This window comes from Nycticebus coucang, chromosome 7, assembly GCF_027406575.1.
Source record: "Nycticebus coucang isolate mNycCou1 chromosome 7, mNycCou1.pri, whole genome shotgun sequence".
NCBI lineage: Eukaryota > Metazoa > Chordata > Mammalia > Primates > Lorisidae > Nycticebus > Nycticebus coucang.
In genome coordinates, this window is record NC_069786.1 from 127,960,474 (window position 1) to 127,980,558 (window position 20,085).

Sequence of the window (20,085 nt, forward strand, 5' to 3'; positions counted from 1 at the left end):
AGGCAAGAGGATTACTTGAGCTCAAGAGTTTAAGGTTGCTGTGACCTACCTCATGACGCCATGGCACTCTACCCAGGGCCACAGAGTAAGACTCTGCCTCAAAATAAATAAATAATGAATGAATGCAGGCTTTTGAGTCTATAATCTCAGACCTACTTCATCTGTCTCTGCAGTTAAGCAAGATCACCAGGTGATTTGTACGCAAATTAACATCTGAGAAACAGTGCTTTGGAAGACTTTCTGGGAAAGGTTATGTCTGAGTCTTGAAAGATGCGCGTAAGTTTGCTGTTGTAGAATACTCAGAATACCTCACAGAGGTACTTAGAGGTACTCAGAATACCTCACAGAAAGGAACTCAAAAAGGCTTCTAAAAATAAACGAAGAGATACCGTGTGGTGGAGAAGCCTGTGTTTAGAGAAAATGTAATCATTTGGGTTTTCACCCAGTTAGCCCTAGCATTCAGATTTTCTGTCATTTAAGTAGAAAAGGACTTAGGACAAAGACAGGTGAAAGAATCAGATGATGGTTTAGAGTTTTGCGGTGGAAACTACTGAGGCTACATTCTAAATTGACTGAAGTTCTTGATTTAGGACTGAATAGAGAGGTAGAAAATACTCATTATCTCTATAGTTATAACTCATTTTAGAGCTATAACCAGAGATACTGATCATAGTTGAGGATTAAAAAGGCAGATAATTATTGTGTTCTATCTTAGGTTTCCTTTCTTTAAATCCAGGCTTTCTCTATCATCTTTTAAAGTGGTTTGCTAATAGTTTAAACTTCCATTCAGCTATTCTAATTTATGGATTATACTTCTAAAAATTAGGCTCTGGAAAATTCTAGTCATAAATCTAGCAGCCATGAGCAGAAGCCACAAGAAAACTTTTATCTGACCCACATTCTTTTAATTGTGAGCTAAGAGTGAAAGCTTTTTAGTGCTGATTTAATTAAGCCAATGAAGCCTTTGTTAGCCTCACTTTCCAACAAAATGTATTTATAAACTCCAATTTGGGGGCAGAAAGTAGGAATTAAATTTAACCAGATCTCTGTAATTATCTTATTTCAGTCAGTGCTTCTTACTATTACAGAAACAGTGAGATGTGATACAGAATTTTCTTAAAGAAGGAGACAGGTTTAAAATTAAGAAAGATGGATCTTTATGATTGTGAGCCTCTCTGATTTTGAGTTTCATGAAAATTCTAGTGAATAAGCTAATGTCTGTTAGTTTCATGTTAGTTTCATAACTAGTGTGAATGTAACATTAACTTTTATACAAAGCAAAAATAGATTTAGGCAGTATGTGAATTTACAGAAATAAAAAACAGTTAAGGACATTCTTGGTTCATAATAAGAGACTTTTCCTAATCCATCTACTTTCATTTTAAAATTATTTTTTAGTTAGTATTAATTTGGCAGGCTTATGGTCAGAAATTTTTTTTATTTAAAATAAATGAATAAAAGTTAAGTTGGTATGATGAGATAGTTTAACTGTTTCAAAACTTACATGTTATTTTTATCAGAAGTGTTAGCTTAAGAATTTTATAATTACGTGTATTTATTATAATGTATTATGTTCAGTTTATTTCCACAAGGACTTGAAATGTTGAGTCTCATGCTCTACTGATAGAGCTAAATGGGCAGCCACTTGAGACATTATTTAAAATTCAAAATAACCAAGGGAATCAGTTATAGATTAAAATAAAGAGAAAGAAATAAAAATGTATGTTAGGAGTTAGCCTAAGAGAAATACATTATCACGTACTTGTGTAGCAGGAGCTGATGCAGACAAAAAGACTCTCAGGCACCAGTTGGAAGAGAAAGTGGCTTTATTTGCCAGCTGGAAGACTTGGTGGACTAGCATCCCAAAAACCAAGCCCCCTGACTCAATTTCTGGCCTTCCTTTTATATAGTCTTTGGGTACATGTGAAAATCTTGTGATTCATGGTGCATTGGGTCAGGGAAGTTATAAGGTTACTATATAGGTTCAACATGCATCCTCTGAAGGGCGTTTAGATAACAGGAACGTCTACTACAGTGGGGGTTGTAATTAGTAGCTTCCTACTTATCACAGACTGCCTGGACAATACCTGGGTAGAGTTACTGGGGCAGAGTCCACTTTTGCTCCCCTGCCTCACTTGAACTAAATTAATTACTGTTATTCTGGGTCTCTAAGTTTGAGTAGTTCATAAAAACCAAGAAAGTAGCCGGGCATTGTGGCGGGCGCCTGTAGTCCCAGCTACTCGGGAGGCTGAGGCAAGAGAATCATGTAAGCCCAAGAGCTGGAGGTTGCTGTGAGCCGTGTGACGCCACGGCACTCTACCGAGGGCGATAAAGTGAGACTCTGTCTCTACAAAAATAAAATAAAATAAAAACTAAGAAAGAAAGTATTTAAATTATATAGTATTTGTTGTCCCACAAAAAGCATACAAAATTTCTCCCAAAAAGTATCTCATTTTCTACCTCTTTCCCTGGCTCACTTCTGAATTAATAAAACTCAGAGGAATTAATTTCAGTAAGGTTTAAATAATAGCCTTTCTGTGGGTTTCTGACATAATTGCAGATTGAACATTCAGGAGCAAATATTAAAGGAGCAAAGTAAGTCTTAGATGAGTTTTGGCTTTAGGCAGTTTAGTTACTTAATTACCTAAATAATGTTAATAGTACAAATATTTTGTTTAAAATGAAGACTCTAGGTTTTAATTACCATTGTACAAAAGATGTGGTAGAACTGTTATTCAGTTATATAAGTTTTTATTTGTCTCCTTGACAAGATTCAACAGCTTCATAGGCTTAGATCTAGGTCTGATACCTTCCTCAGAAAAGTCTGGTGGTCATCTCAAGGATTTATACGGTATTGGTTAAGAGTCAAGTATTCTAGGCCGGACATAGTGTCTCTAGCCTGTAGCCCTAGCACTCTGGGAGGCCGAGAAGGGTGATTGCTTGAGCTCCCAAATTTGAGACCAGCCTGAACAAAAGTGAGACCCCGTCTCTACTAAAAATGGAAAAACTGAGGCAAGAGGATCTCTTAAGCCCAAGAGTGGACATGGCTGTGAACTATGACACTGTAGCACTCTACTCAGGGTGACAGCTTGAGATTCTGTCTCAAAAAAAAAAAAAAAAAAATTAAGTATTCTGTACCACTTAAAATGAATTAACAACTTTAACTAATTAGAAAAAAAACTGAGTTCTGTCTTATCCCTAGGAAAAAAATTCTGTGGCTCTCTTAAGAGTTAGATGGAGTTAAGATATAAATTTTGGCTCTGTTTGCTAAATATTATTTGACAGTTTTGTTTGGTAGAATTTGTCATTTGCATTATAGAAAGTGGACTAATAGAGGTTAAGAGTGTGAATTCTAGAATCAGTCCTGGGTTAAAATCATGTCTCTGCCCCTTCTTTTGTAACCTCAGACAAATTGGTTTATTGTTCTTTTATAGGGTTGCGGTATGGGGATGATAAATACATGTGAAGTGTTTAGAACAGTGTCATAGAAAAAAAAGCATTCAATAAATGTTAGTGCTTATTACTATTATTGTTTCACAGAAGCTAGCCAACTAACCCAACCATGTTTTCATGTTTTTCTACTTGGGGCCAGGCGAAGTGGCTCATGCCTGTAATCCCAGGACTTGGGAGGCTGAGGTGGATGGATTGCCTGAGTTCCCAGGTTTGAGACCAGCCTGAGTCAGAGCAAGACTTAGTCTCTAAAAACAGCTGGGCGTTGGGTCGAGCGCTTATAGTCCCAGCTACTCCGGAGGCAGGAGAATCGCTTAAGCCCAGGAGTTTGAGGTTGCTGTGAACTGTGACACCACAGTACTCTACCAAGAGTGACAATCGAGACTGTCTCAAAAAAAAAAAAAAAAGAAAACACTCCTACTTAGAAACAATAAGCATTTAACTTTAACTTTGAATTTATTAAAGTTGAATTTTAACTGCTATTTATTTTATATGTGACACAGAACTTGTATGTAACTTGTATGCAAGTTACTTATAATTTGTATGTATCACATTTGGGCCATGCCCAGGTTTTTGGTTTGGTTTGGTTTTTTGCTTTCTTTTTAATTAGTACAAAAACCTACCAGAGGGGGCAGCTCCCGTGGCTCAAGGAGTAAGGTGCTGGCCCCATATACCAGAGGTGGTGGGTTCAGACCCAGCCCTGGCCAAAAAAAAAACCTACCAGAAACTCCCTAGCTTGATGAAATAGACTCAGTTTATCTGAAACCTGCTTATCCTTCAGGCAAGTTTTTAGTTTAGAAAGCCAAATTATGCCATTTGTTCAGAAAATAATTAGCATCAATCTATAAATCCGAGGCATAAAATATTTCCCTTTTGAGAATTTAAAAGGCTGTACTTTTAAACCCATTCCAAGAGGGAATTCCTGTAGAGGTCACACAGGTACATAGTTCATGAACTTGTTGGAGCAGGACAAATCCTAAATAACTCATGTCTGAAAAGGACATAGTGCTAACATACACATCTTTTTTTAAATCTCAGTAATTCTAATGCTTCTATCTTTATCTCCCAGAAAAGAGAGGCATAGTTCAGTGCTTAAATTACTGCTATACAGTTTTTTTGTTTTTGTTATTATTTTTCCAGTACATTTGTGCATATGAGTTATCCTGGATTTAGATGTCAAATATGATAGTGTTTTAAGTAATTTAATACTTAAGAAAATTTTTCCTTGGTTTTTAAAATTTCCACTTTCCAAAAAGAAGTGTCTTTAATTGCTTTGCTCCCTCATTTCTCAATTGGGTAGAGAAACATATCTTAACTAACTCCATCTAACTCAATTTCCCTGCATAAATGAATAACTGACTTTTTTTTCTTTTACTGCCATACATCTGTTTCATCTCTGATTAGACTCATTTCAACTAAATTGCATCTTTAATATGCATACTATACTAATTAATATCTACCAATTATTAGTGCCTATAACGTGCTGGGCCCTACTTAACAAGGTAATTGAACACAGAGATTCTAAATGACTTGCCTAAGCCAACGCAGGAGAACCAGGATTCAAACCCTGGTATGTCTTGCTTCATATGCCATTTATTTCAGCTATTTTACACACCTTCTTTCAACTATAGCTCAGACACTGTTTGAGCTTATAGATCACGAGGCATGAATTAAAACTTACATTATAAAGCCAATAATATCCGGTGGATTTTTTATCTTTTTTTTTTTTGTCAATACAATCCAGATTTATCCCTTTACTTTTTAAGTCATTTATAAAATGAGAGAAGGTAAAGTTTAGAGAAGTTCTTAAATGGTGAACATCTTGTCTTTTTTGTATCAGCATACGATGTTCTGTTTTCTTCCTGCTCAAGTATTTCTAATGTAGACATTTTCAAGCCTTATAAGCTATGGATGTGTGATTATGGATTTGATAAATTATGGGCAAGACAGTAAAAAACTAGAACTGTGATGATCAAGTCCAGTGCTCCCAGATAGGAAGAAGTGGCAGAAAAGTTCAAATCATTTGAAAGACAATGCTGTGCCCAAGTTGTCACAATCTTGATAAAATAGAAATTTAAACAGTATATAATTACTATGCACATCAATGGTTGCACAAAATATCCCTCAATATTAGGGCACAAGAGCCACTTTTATTTTCCTGCTCACCTTTTTAAAACTTACTTTTATTATAATTTAGCTAGTGAAAAATGTTAGTGTTACGTTCATTAAATTTCCCTGAGTTGGCTAAAATTGCTCAGTGATAGTTGATCTTTTATGATACAGAATCAAAGGCACTTGTTTGTGCAGACTTCAGAAGTCTTGAAGATTATCTGTATAATATACAAAGTCTACTTCTGCTTTTAAAATTATCAGAAGTTCTTCTGTGTGTGAAAGGTTATAAAAATATCTTAGCATTTGAAGCCAGGTCCCCATTTATATGTGCCGTTCCTAATTTATGAATTCATCCTTTGAAGCTTTGCATAGTGTGCATGCATTTTTTTCTTCCACTTTTCTCTTAGAAACAGAATTGTTTTAAATAATGAATTAATCCAATAATGTTTTAAACTAACCTAGTGGTTCCTAGGTTAGTTTATTTTTTAAAGTCTACTATTCCCCCATGTACAGCTTAATTACTGATAGTAAAAGGGTTTGGAGCAATTAAAGATTTTATTTTGTAATTAAAAGTTAACAAATACATGAGCCAAGCACACCTATATATAGGGTGCACACCTATAGTTCCAGCTGCTAACGAGGCTGAGGCAGGTGGATCATTTGAGACCAGGAGTTGGAAGCCAACTAACAAATGTTTTGAAGAACAAAATACTCTTAAAACACCTATTCTAATTATTTATATACAGATATTAAGACACTTTATGTATTTTCTGTTAATATGTGATGGATTTTCTGCTAATTTATATTGCTAACAAGATTTTGGGCACCAAAATTTTAGGTATTTTTCAGCTGCTGGATGCCTACTGTTTCCTTGTAGAATACTTGGAATTATCGTTGTTGTCTGTTTTTGTATTTTGTTAGCTGACTTTAATACTATGGAACTCTGCCTTTTAAAATTTTTTTACTATTTAGCTGATAATTTAAGTATCTACCACAATACTTTGCAAATATAAAAATGTTTAATAGTTGGAGACTCACGGATTTTCAAGTTAAAATTCACTTCTGCAATAATTCTTTCAGTTTCATTTATTCAGCTTAACATATCAATTAAATCTGGAAGTACAAAATAAGCATTTTGACATTTTCTATGTGCATAGCTAAGCAAAGTTTGAAGAGTATGATGTTACATTTTAAGCTACTATGTGTGTACATGGAAATGAGAGTTTAAATCATACACCTGTACAGTCTTTATCAAATAAACATATGTATTCATATATAATTCTTATTAACTTTTTTCAGAATTAAGGTTGTTTAGGTTCTCTGTTACTGTTAAGATTTCTTAATTATTTTTCACGGTTACATTTTAGATTATTCAAAAGATTACAAATATATAATTAAATATTAATGATTACAAAGCCTAATTAAAGCAGTAGAATCTTATTTATTGCTGCTTGTCCTGACATAGAATTTTCTCGATTTATTTAAAAGACTGAGTAAACCCTAACCTTCTTATATTTAAGAGAACAAGTACTTTTTAAAGACATTTTTCTGTTGTTATTTATTTAAAGTGTAACATTTTAAACCTGGCTATAATAGATGATAGTGGTTTTTCTTCACCTTCCACAGCAGATTCTAGTTTAATAAATTTTATTTCTACAGCTTAAAATATTTTTATTCTCACCAAGTCTAATCCTAAGAAACCATGCATGCTACAAATAATAATTTTTCTTAAGCAGTTTATAAATAGAATATCAGTTTTACACCAAGCATTGAATAAGTTAAGTATCTACTGTTGATTCCAGAGATCTAGGAGCTTTATGATTCATCAGCAGGATTATTTGCATTTACCCAAATTTTATAACTAGACATGATATGCATAAATCAGAAACTACATGTGTCCATTTTAATATCACTATCCTTTTATTATAACAAACTGGGGTTTCAGTATCAAGCTATATTTTTTGTTATAATAGCTTAGTGTTTGGTCTACTTTTTTTTATTAACATAGATTTCTATGAAGAAGACAGATGGTCAGATAATATAAAAATTCAAACAGATGGATTATCTCTTGGGACACTTTGAGCCAGGCCATTTCCTTCAACTACTAAACAAGTTTTCTTAACATGGCATATATAGAAATTGTGTTCAAGTTTAAAGTAACAGACTTTTAAGAAATAAAACAAGAATTCTTAGAACAATTCCAAAAATAATGATATAGGAAAGTTAAGGTATAGATCCATTCATTATAGTTTTTAGGTAATGTATGTACAATCTACAAATACTGCTAACTTGCATGGTTTTTTAAGTGATTATATTAAGATGGTTGATGAGGAAATAAAATTGTTTCTAAGAAATTATTTTTTTCTCTTTAAAACTGATGATCAACTATAGAAAATGATGAAAAATGAAGCATTATTTACGTTCTGAATCTTTAAATAGTCCATCTTTATTTCAGGGAAAATAAGGGTTAAATGAGTATCCAGTTCTGTAACAGTATATCATAGTTCCATGGTTTGATGGCAGGAACAGAGTAAACACTTACCAAACATTATTGTCAAGAGGGCGATCGGCATCACAAACAATCCAACCAGCAAATCAGCCACTGCCAGGGACATTAGAAAGTAATTGGTAGCATACTGCAGCTTTTTCTCCAGTGTAACAGCCAGAATAACAAGGATATTTCCACCAATTGTGGGTATTATCACCATGAGTATCAGAAGAGCTGCCCAGTGCAGTTTATTTCCCTGTTCCTCAACAATCTGTTTCATTTCCTCTGGTATTGATTCTGTCTGTAATCCAGTACGGTTAGAAGAAATTAAGTGATCAAATGTGCTCGGCAAATTGTGTTCAGGAATTGTGTTTTGTTCAGACATTCTATAAGAGAGAGCCATTTGCTGTTTTTCTGTGGTTCGATCCAGTTCTGGACCATCAGCATGGTCAGTAGCAAAGCCAATCATCTGCTTTTATAAGGCATTGTACCTGCGCCAAGCACTCAAAGCCAAAGTTGACTCCTTCCTTTAAAAAAAAAAAAAAAAAATCCCAGTTCTCTGAAATGAGAGGAAGTACACATTTGTCCATGTTTATAGGTGAGACCTCGAGGTATTTAGTGTTTTCTAGAGGTTAGTTTTCAGAAGGCTCAGTGAAAGAAACTGATAGCTGTGGAAAAGAAGAAGCTATTTATTAGTTTCTCTCTTTCATTTAAGCTGTAATTATGGAGTCATGTTTGAATTCAAATGTCACAGAGTTTCCAGAGATACAAAATATGCAGATTGCATTATTTTATTTATTTCCAAAATTCAGCACGAACATAGCAGCCCCTCCCTTCTCAATAAGTCTGTTGTACATTTGTGACAATGTAGCCAAATCCCCCAAAATATTACCTTTCAGCTATTCCTCAGTGAGACAGGAGAAACATAAACATCTTCAATAGTTATAACAAAAATAGGTGTTTCCTGACCCTTGAATTTCTTTACGGAATGTCTCTATAGAAAAGTAGAAAAGTCAAAGCATTAAATAATCCCGAATAGAACCTAGAAACACTCCAAGCCTAACTAGAGTCTAAATAATTTATCGGTTAGGAATTGTTATATGTAGTTGGTTTTGTCTGATCAGGTTTGTCTTAATACTAGTATAAATTGCATTTTTGTAAAGCATTTGGGATTCCTTTAGTTTTGGGAGAAGAAAAAATATTGGGCTCCAAATGGTTTTTAGTAATTTCATCTTTCATAGCATGTTTCTGCAACAGATACTTTCTGTTAATCACTAAATTTCCCAAATATGAACCTTTTTTCTTTTTAAGTAGTGATTTTTTTTCCTTAACTTTCCTCCTTCTCTTGGGAAGGAGGGGAAGCTAAGATCAAACCATTTGTTCATAAAATCACAAATCTCATATTAAAAATCTCCCCTTTAGCATTAGTAAATTTTTCACTTTAGTTTTTAAACCACTGAATAGAAATGAAAGATTATGGTAGCAGAGATCTTGAAGATTTAAAAAAGAAGGCCTTTTGATTAATTCTATATGTAGGTATTAAATACTTACCTCTCATTTGCTTGTTACTTTCCGGAGTATGTCATCCTATCTGTTCAGTAGACCTACTTGCAGCTGTGACTCAGATCCTCCTCCCATTGACTTACGCTGAGCCTTCAGCACTGACGCTTGAAAGCAGTGAAACAAATGAGTTGTATAGCTGTAAGCATGCCAAGGAGGTTATTTCCTCTTTAATGCATTCATTTTTAGAGAGTAACAGCATTCAGTGTAATTCATAAACCACCATTAAGTGTGTTGAACCAGTTCATGACCCTTTCTTGATTTATATTCTTAAGAGTTTTCTTTGATATTTGGGGGGCCTGTAATAAATTCTGTCGTTTTAGCTTAAGATAGTTTTGTTAAGGATTAAGTCTGGGCTGTTTTTCCCATTGGAGAAAAAATAAGATATAATCTAGAGATTCTAGAGCTTTCATTCTATAAAGATTCTGCCCTGTTAGCCTTATAGTGATTTCTACAGTTGTAATTTCTAGCACTGAAACATGATTCTTATCCAACTTTTATGCCTTTGCTATAGAACACCATTAATTTGCTCTGATTGCAGCCTTATATAGAAGAGCACGGGCGGCGTCTGTGGCTCAGTGAGTAGGGCGCCGGCCCCATATGCTGAGGGTGGCGGGTTCAAACCCGGCCCCGGCCAAACTGCAACAACAAAAAAAATAGCCGGGCGTTGTGGCGGGCGCCTGTAGTCCCAGCTACTCGGGAGGCTGAGGCAAGAGAATCGCGTAAGCCCAAGAGTTAGAGGTTGCTGTGAGCCGTGTGACGCCACGGCACTCTACCCGAGGGCGGTACAGTGAGACTCTGTCTCTACCAAAAAAAAAAAAAAGAAGAGCACAGAAAAGTTTGAATTCTACATGTATACATAGATTTTTTTGTTTTGTTTTGTTTTTTTGAGACAGTCTTACTTTGTCGCCCTCAGGAGAGTCCTGTGGCGTCAGAGCTCACAGCAACCTCTAACTCCTGGGCTTAAGCGATTCTCTTGCCTCTGCCTCCCAAGTAGCTGGGACTACCAGGCACCTGCCACAGTAGGTTTTAGCAGAAACTTTTTCTCTGCTCATTCATAAACAGATGGCCTCTGGGTTTCAGAGGTGGCTCATTGTTAGCTATTTTTTCACAGATTTTACATTGGCGAAGGTATATGTAGTGAAAATATATTTTTGCCTCTCAGAAAATTGATGTATAAATCTTAACAGTTATGCTGTTTGTTTTTTTCTAAACCAGTGGTTCTCAATCTTCCTAATGCTGCGGCCCTTTACTACAGTGGATGAGAACCACTCTTCTAAACTGTAAGACTGGTTTAGTATTAGAACTGGTGCATTCTCTTTTATGGGGGCGGGAGGGGGTAAGAGTGCCATGGTGTCATAGCTCACAGCAACCTCCAACTCTGGCTCAAGTTATCCTCTGGCCTCAGTTTTTTTATTTTTAGTAGAGACGAGGTCTTGCTTTTGCTCAGGCTGGTCTTGAACTCATGAACTCAAGCAATCCACCTGCCTCAGCCTCCCAGAGTGCTAGGATTACAGGTGTGAGCCACCGAGCCCGGCCTGAACTTCTGCATTCTCATCGTTACCTTTTTAAAAGATCACAATAGATTACTCATTTTAAGATTATTTAATTATTTATAGATCAGTGATGGCATTTGTGCCTTTTTTTGTTTCAAGTTATATTCCTTAGCTTGTGTTGAACATTATTGGCAAATATTTAATTCATTTCAGTTCTGCCTAGTGCTTCAGATTTTATTTTGTATTTGCTGCTTTTTTAATTTTTATTTTTATTTTGAAACAGAGTCTTACTTTGTTGCCCTCAGTAGAGTGCAGTGGCATAGCTCACAACAACTTCAAACTCTTGGACTCAAGCAGTTCTCTTGTCTTAGCCTCCCAAGTAGCTGGGACTACAGGCACCCACCACAACGCCCAGCTATTTTTAGAGACAAGGTCTCTCTCTGGCTCAGGTTGGTCTCAAACCTACAAGCTCTGGCAGTCCACCCGCCTTGGCCTCCCAGAGTGCTAGGATTACAGGCGTGAGCCACCTCGCCTGGCCTTGCTGCTTGTTTTAAACTTAAACTTCAATGTTTTAGAAAAAAATACTTGCTAAGAATTCTAGATGAAAATAAATGAAATAATACAAGTAATCAGATATATTTTTAACATGTTAGGATTTTCGTTCAGGAATATGAAAATATTTTACAATACTGCTTTGTCCTGAAACACAATTTCGTGTCTGCGTATGCAGGCAGGTAGGGGTCTGCAAAACAAATAATGTGAAACTAAAAAGAACAGCACCATTATATCCAATGAAAAGACTTGTATAATAATAAGCCTTTATTGATTTGTGTTTATAGATAACATTTTTTAAATATTCTGAGTATGTTATAAAAATACCAAAACATTTAAAAATACCAAACATTATGGGTAATGCCTGTGGCTCAGTGAGTAGGGTGCCGGCCCCATATACCAAGGGTGGCAGGTTCAAACCAGGCCCCCGCCAAACTGCAACAAAAAAATAGCTGGCATTGTGGCAGGCGCCTGTAGTCCCAGCTACTCAGGAGGCTGAGGCAAGAGAATCGCCTGAGCCCAGGACTTGGAGGTTGCTGTGAGCTGTGATGCCACAGCACTCTACCGAGGGCAATAAAGTGAGACTCTGTCTCTAAAAAAAATAAAAATAAATACCAAACATTATTATTATAATACTTTGCCAGCATTAACCCTTTCATATTCACTCACTTTTTTTCTCAACATATAAGGATAATTAAGATTGGTACTTGGATTATTTTTATTTTTGCATTTTCAGATTCGATGTCTCAGGAACATAACTAATTAGAAAAAACTCATTTGGCAATCTGAAGTTATTGAAGGCATAGTTGAATCGTTAAAAGAGCAAAATTATATATATACATATATATATATTAAAAAGGTTGGGTGAATTTGAGTTGGCAAATAATTAAAATTGCACCGTGAAATCCCCTGCACTTTAAGTAAAGGTAGAATATAAATCTCTACTTCAAGTCTTTTTATTCTGCATACACACACACAACCTCTCCCCCTTCTTTAATAAAAGTAGTATTTGCACACAGTGATTAAATCTAAATTGTACAAAAGAATGTTCAGTACAATTCTTCCCCCCAAAGAATGTTGGGGGAAGAGGGAAGGTAATTGGTGGGACTATACCTAGTGCATTTTACAAGGGTACGTGTTAAATCTAAGTGTAGAATATAAATGTCTTAAGATAATAACTAAGAAAATGCAGTGAAGGCTATGTTAACCAGTTCATGAAAGTATTTCAAATTGTATATAAATCCAGCACATTGTACCCCATAATTGCATTAATGTACACAGCTATGATTTAATTAAAAAAAAAAGAAAGTTCAGTGATAAATTCCCTTAGATAGTTTTAACAAACATTTCTCTGCCTAATCCAAATTAGAGTAACAAAGAGTGGACAAGCACTTTGACAATAACAAACAGACTTAACTGAAAAAAAGAAATTAAGAATTTAAAAATACAGGTAAAATACAGGTCTACTCAGAGTAGAGGCTTATAACTCTTATGTAAATCAGCCTTCCACTGCATTATATGGTATAATAATTGATAGCATAGTAATGACAGAAAAGGCTAAATCATGTTCATTCAGCTATGTTTTGAATGCCAGGAAATGTGAAATGTATTTTTTATCATTTTTATCCAAAATGATAAGAAATATAAAAGTGTGATTCTTAATGGTAGAGTGAGGTTTCCAATATCTAGAAACTTCATTTGTGTAGAATATTTCACTTCCCTAAAACTTCACATAAATTAATTCTTACTAACTTAGCTTAACAATAAGATTCAGTACTATGAGATATCATCTAACTCTAGTAAGATTAGCCCATATCACAAAATCCCAAGACCAGAGATGTTGGCATGGATGTGGAGAAAAGGGAACACTTCTACACTGCTGGTGGGAATGCAAATTAATACATTCCTTTTGGAAAGATGTTTGGAGGGCACTTAGAGATCTAAAAATAGATCTGCCATTCAATCCTATAATTCCTCTATTGGGCATATACCCAGAAGACCAGAAATCACATCATAACAAAGATATTTGTACCAGAATGTTTATTGCAGCCCAATTCATAATTGCTAAGTCATGGAAAAAGCCCAAGTGCCCATCGATCCACGAATGGATTAATAAATTGTGATATATGTACACCATGGAATATTATGCAGCCTTAAAGAAAGATGGAGACTTTACCTCTTTCACATTTACATGGATGGAGCTGGAAAATATTCTTCTTAGTAAAGTATCTCAAGAATGGAAGAAAAAGTATCCAATGTACTCAGCCCTACTATGAAACTAATTTATGGCTTTCACATGAAAGCTATAACCCAGTTATAACCTAAGCATATGGGGAAGGGGGAGGTGGGGAGGGGACAGAGGGATGGTGATTAGTGGGATTACACCTGCGGTGCATCTTACAAGGGTATATGTGAAACTTAGTAAATGTAGAATGTAAATATCTTAACATAATAACTAAGAAAATGCCAGGAAGGCTATGTTAACCAGTGTGATGAAAATGTGTCAAACGGTCTATAAAAACAGTGTATGGTGCTCCATGATCACATTAATGTACACAGCTATGATTTAATAATAAAAAAAAAATAAGATTCAGCCTCTACTCTAATAACCAAAAAAACCTATTTGGTGCATTTTTTTTAAGATACTGAATTTTTTCCTGTTCATTGAACAGATTCTGTCTTTGACCTAAAAGGGCAGTCTAATACCTCTTGTAGGTCTAGGAAGACAATTTAAATACCAGCCAAGGACTGTTTTTTGTTTGTTTTTACTTCTGTCATAATATCTATCAAACACTAACTATGAAAGAATTTTTAGCTTTATGGAGATTGTATCCATTACATATTCATATATTCGTTCATTTGTGAAGTATTTACTAAGTGCCAGATGCTTGCCATGGAGATACAGTGATGAACAAGATAAACATTTTCTGCTCTTAATGTAATTTATAATTTTATGGTAGAATGCAAACAAGTACATTGATAACTATACTAGAGACATAGTAGAGCTAATACGAGCTCATTTTAGCAGGACCCGAAGTCCAGCTCAGATACTTTTTAGCTTTCTTTTTATTCATCATTTTTTGCTTATCTCTCTGACAAGATTAGTGAAAGAGCTAAAATTGTAAGAATAGCTATTTCAAACTTAATCTGTTCTCCTTAGACTCCTTCACTCACTCTCCTGGATGAGTTTCACCTTTTTGATGAAAGACAAATCTAAGATAAGCTCCGATACCTTTCACTGTCTTCTCCTCAAAATGTCTTTCTTTTCGTCCATTCTGTCCTTCCTTGGGATCATGTTATCGTTTTTTTCCACAACTGACTTCCATTTAAGTTCTTGATTTCAGCTCTTTAATATACATATGTGTGTGCACATATACATACCCTTTGCAATCTTACTGAATAAAATATTAACACTTAATTTTTCTCACAAAGAATTCATGCCTTGAACATTCAGTCCCTCAGTTCTAACATCTTTCTGGCAGATGCTTAGGTTTCCAGATAATGAAAAAGAATGCATTTCTTATACCACAAGTCTCTTTCCTCCCTCACCAAACTTTTTTTTTTTTTTTAGAGACAGTCTCACTTTGTCACTCTTGGTAGAGTGCTGTGGTGTTGTAGCTCACAGTAACCTCAGACTCTTGCCTCAGCTTCCTGAGTAGCTGGGACTATAGCACCTACCACAGCACCAGGCTGTTTTTTAGAGACGGGTCTCTCACTTGCTCAGGCTGGTCTCGAACTTAAGAGCTCAGGCAATCCGCCTAGCCCACCTCAGCCTCCCAGAGTGCTGGGATTGCATGCATGAACCACTGTGCCCCACCTATCACCAAACTTTTTAAAAGGATTGCCTATCTTTTTCTCTTCTTATTTCCCATAGTCTATAACCTTTATAATCAGATTTTTATTCCCAACATTCTACCAAAATGCTTTGGAAAGTCACTAATAATACCAGTTGTTGATTTTATGTACTATTCAGTAGTGTTGACTAAGCATTTCTCCTTAAATTGATCTCTTGGCTTCAAAGGTGCCTCATTCGAGTACTTTGTCTTTCTTGTAGAATCTTTCCTGACTCTTACTACACTCCATTAATGTGTAGATTCCCTCCACATTTGACTTCATCTTCCTCTTCATTTTTTCCCTTCCACTTACTCTTACCGTTTCCATAAACTTGAAGAAAAACTCCAAAACTCTGTTTCCGTACTACTGACTGTGACTGTGGTCATGAAAAGAGACAAGCAACATACCTGAGATAAAATTGCTTAATTTTTCTGAGTTTTAATTTCTATTTGTGTAAGAAGATGATGATGTAACCTGCTCTATTTCACAGTAGCATTTGACCCGGTACATCAGTGGTCCCCAACCATTTTGGCACGAGGCACCAGTTTCATGAAAGATAGTTTTTCCATTGTATAATGCAATAATTATGCAACTCACCACAGTGCAGAATCAGTAGGGGCCCTGAGCTTGTTTTCCTGCAACTGGATGGTCCCAACACTAACATCTCTGTCTCAGCTCCACCTCAGATCATCAGGCATTAGATTCTCATAAGAAGCACGCAACCTAGATCCCTCACATGTGCAGTTTACAGTAGGGTTTGTGCTCCTATAATAATCTAATGGCACAGCTGATCTGACAGGAGGTAGGGCTCAGGTAGGGCTGCTAGTGATCGGGAGTGGCTGTAAAAACAGATGAAGCTTTGTTTGCTTGCCAACTGCTCACCTCCTGCCGTATGGCTTATCAGGCCATGGATTGGTACCAATCTGTGGCCTGGGTGTTGGGGACCACAGCAGAAGATCATTTCCTCTTCCTCTTACCTCACTAGCTATTCCTCCTTAGTTTCTTTTTAGCTTGTTCTGTTTTGTCTCCTCTTATTATTGGGGCTCCACTGGGACTCATTTTTGGATCTCTTTTTCCCTCTGTGTGTACTTGGTAATCTCATTCACTTTTCTGGCTTCAAATACCATTTGTACACTGAAACTCCTAAATTTGTATCTTTAGCTCAAACTTTTCTTCAAACTTCAGACTTTTATGTTCAGTTACCTAATCAATATTTCTTTTAGATGTTGATGAAACATCTCAAACTCAAATTGTGCAAAACTGGACTTCTCTCTCTCTCTCTTTTTTTTTTTTTTTTTTTGGAGTTTCCGATCTGCTCCTACAGTGTTTTAATCTCAATTGTATTCATTGGGTCTTTTTCTGTCCCATACTATATTTTCTTCATCAGGAAATTCTGTTGATTCTACCTTCCAAAGATATACCAGATTAAAACTTCATTCCACCACCACTACCACCACCTTACTAACATCATATCTTGACTAGATTTCTAAGGAAGCTCCCTAATTCTTCTGCCTTCACGCCCCCCCCTTTTACAATGTAGCCGCCAAATGACTTACTTTGTTTCATTTTTGAGACAGGGTCTTGTCTCAGTGGTGTCATCATTGCTCACACAACCTCAAACTCCTGAGCTCAAGTGATCTTCCTACTTTAGCCTCCCCAGTGGCTGGAACTACAGATGTACACCACCAAGCCTGCCCAATTTTTTTGCTGAGACTGCGTCTTGCTCTTGCTTATGCTGGTCTCAATCTCCTGACCTCAAGCAATCCTCCTGCCTCAGCTTCTCAAAGTGCTAGGATTACAGGAGTGCATTACCCTGCCCATCCCAAAATGACCCTTTTAAACAAGTCAAATCATCTCATTCCTTTGCTCAGAATCCTCTGATGGTTCTTCATTTCACTCACGATAAAGCAAAAGTTCTTTTAACGTCATATAAAGCCCTGCATGATCTGACCCTTCATTATTTTTCTGACCCTGTCTTCAGTTGCTCTTCCCTTTTTTCACTACACTCAAACTATTTGTCTCCTTGTTACTCCACAAGCATTCCAGGCATTATTTTGCTGCAGGACCTTTACATGAGTTATTTCCTCTAAATAGCACACTCTATCTAGGTGGCCATTTGGCTTGCTTCTTCACTGCCTTCCTGTCTCTTCTTAAGTATCACCTTCTCATTGAAGTTGACCTTGACCTCCCTCATTAATTCTGCAGTATCTCCTCCCCTCCTGGCTCTTCCAATATGCCTTGCCTTGGTCTATCAATTTTTCTTCTCCTTAGTACTTCACCTTTTTACTTAATCATTTATTCTCTTATCTGCTTTGCTATTGAACCCCCTCTAGTGAGTTTTTTATTTCAGTTATCCTTTAAGTTTGAGAATTTCTGTTCAGTTTCTTTTTTATAATTTCTACCTCTTTATTGATAATTATTTGGAGAAACATTGTGCTCCTGTTTCCTTTAGTTATTTATGTGCATATGGTTTCCATTAACATTTTAAGTATATTTAATATAGTTGAGTTAAGTCCAATGCCTAGGCTTCTTCAGGAATGATTTCTATTTGTTTATTTTATTTTATTTTTATTTTATTTATTTATTTTTGAGACAGTCTCTCTGCGTGGCCCTCAGTAGAGTGCTATGGTGTCACAGCTCACAGCAACCTCAAACTCTTGGGCTCAAGTGATTCTCTAGCCTTAGCCTCCCTCCCTCGTAGCTGGGACGACAGGTGGCCTCCACAACACCTGGCTATTTTGTTTGTTTAGTGGGCCAGGCAGGGTTCAAACCCACCTGCCGTGGTGCCCGTGGCCAGTGCCCTAACCACTGAGCTACATGTGCCTGGCCTATTTTTTTTTCCTTATAATGAGCTGTACTTATTTCTTTACATGCTTCATAATTTTTCATTGAAAACTGGACATTTTAAGTATTATAATATGACAGCTCAGGAAATTGGATTCTCCACCACTTAGGGGGTTTATTATTGCTACCTGCTCTGAATTGTTTGATTAGGGACTTTTCTGTAGTATTTTATAGTCTGTATTCTTTGTCCTGTGTAGCCACTGAGGTCTATGTTCTGTTCTGGTATTTTTACAAAGTATCCTTAAATACCAGGTGCCAAGAAAAGAAAACAAAGAAGGAAATAAAAAGTAAAAAAATCCTGTGTGGTCTTTGCAGGTTGGTTCTGTGTGGGAACATTCCTTCAGGCTGAGCCAAGTCATTAACCACTCTGCCTTAGTCTTCACCTTCTGCTTGTGCACAGCCTGAGGTGAAAATTTAGGGTTTCCCAAGCCTTTCCTGAGCATGCAAGTTTACCATTTCTAAGCCTCTTTCTAACTATGTTTATGAAGACATAGAAATGAGCTTTTAGGCCAGGCGAGGTGGCTCACGCCTGTAATCCTAGCACTCTGGGCGGCCAAAGCGGGTGGATTGCTTGAGCTTAGGAATTGGGAGACCAGCCTGAGCAAAAGCGAGATCCCCATCTCTACTAAAAAATAGAAAAACGGAGGCAAGAGGATTGCTTGAGCCCAAGAGTCTGGGGTTGCTGTGAGCTATGGTAACACCATGGCACTCTACCCAAGGCCACAGTGTGAGAGTCAGTCTCTCAAAAAAAAAAAAAAAAAAAGCTTTGAATTGCTGATCAGGGATTAGTCATTTAATAGTTTGTAATAAATGCTTGTCCAAGAGTATTACAACAAACTAGAGGAATTATGTTGTGACATTATCTATGAGGCAAATGCTTAATGTATTATCAAAAAGCTAAGATTTAGGGAATGTCAAAATTATTGAAAATAACTGAAAGAAAGACAAATGGACTATTGTTAAAGATATAATGTATTTTAATGTGTAGGTTCTCTCTCCATCTCTTTGCGCTTTTTTTCCTTCTTATGGTTTATTTGTTAAAGAAACTGAGTTGTTATTCCTGTTCAATTTCTCACAATATGGTTTTGCCGATTGCATCTCTGGGTGTAGTTTAATGTATTGTGTGATCCTCTGTATTTCCTATAAGTTAATAGATCTAGAAGCTCACTCACATCAAGTGTTTTTGAGAGACAGGGCTGGCAGTACATGTGAGGTCTAATTATTTTTCATTTCATGTTAGCAGTCATTGATAATCATGCTGAGATCCATTAATTACAAGTTGCAAAATGGTGATAAAATTTTATCATCCCTTTAACTGTTACTTTAAAGAATTATATATACATACATGATATGTCTGAGTGTGTGTATAGAGATTAATGTGTAGAAGTTTTGCTTTCAGTGAATGTTTGCATTCTAATCATTGTTCAGAAAGGTTTTTTGTCCTTTTAGAGCCTCCTGCTGAAACACTGAAGTAAACATATAAGAATATTAAGGTTTTATTGTACTTTTGAAAAGATTGGGTGTTTAAACTAATTTATTAAAGAATTTGTCTTTTTTTGTCTTGACACTTGTTTTTTCTAAAGAATGTGTCAGAGTTGGAATTGTTACTAGACTGAGAATATGACGGGTTTTTTTAATATGCTTTTGGGGTTATAGCCCTTACAACCTATCTGTCTTTATTGTAATCAACTAGGCAAAGTTCTGCCTTAGGCTCCCAGTATTTGTGTTCTCAGGAAAAATTTTTTCTGA

At 36.1% G+C, this 20,085-nt stretch overlaps 2 protein-coding genes across 3 annotated transcripts in view; one reads left to right on the plus strand and one right to left on the minus strand.

Moving 5' to 3' along the window:
* Positions 1-9,229, minus strand: part of HTR2B (5-hydroxytryptamine receptor 2B) — a 50,630-nt gene extending 41,401 nt beyond the window's left edge. For both annotated transcript variants that reach the window (XM_053596304.1, XM_053596303.1), the window contains exon 1: positions 8,105-9,229. In XM_053596304.1, coding sequence (XP_053452279.1) covers positions 8,105-8,519 — 415 coding nt within the window. In that variant the 5' untranslated portion in view covers positions 8,520-9,229. The remainder of the gene's footprint in view (positions 1-8,104) is intronic.
* The window catches only part of PSMD1 (proteasome 26S subunit, non-ATPase 1), a 119,282-nt gene that overhangs the window by 56,775 nt on the left and 42,422 nt on the right, over positions 1-20,085 (plus strand). The gene's annotated exons all lie outside the window — the stretch shown is intronic.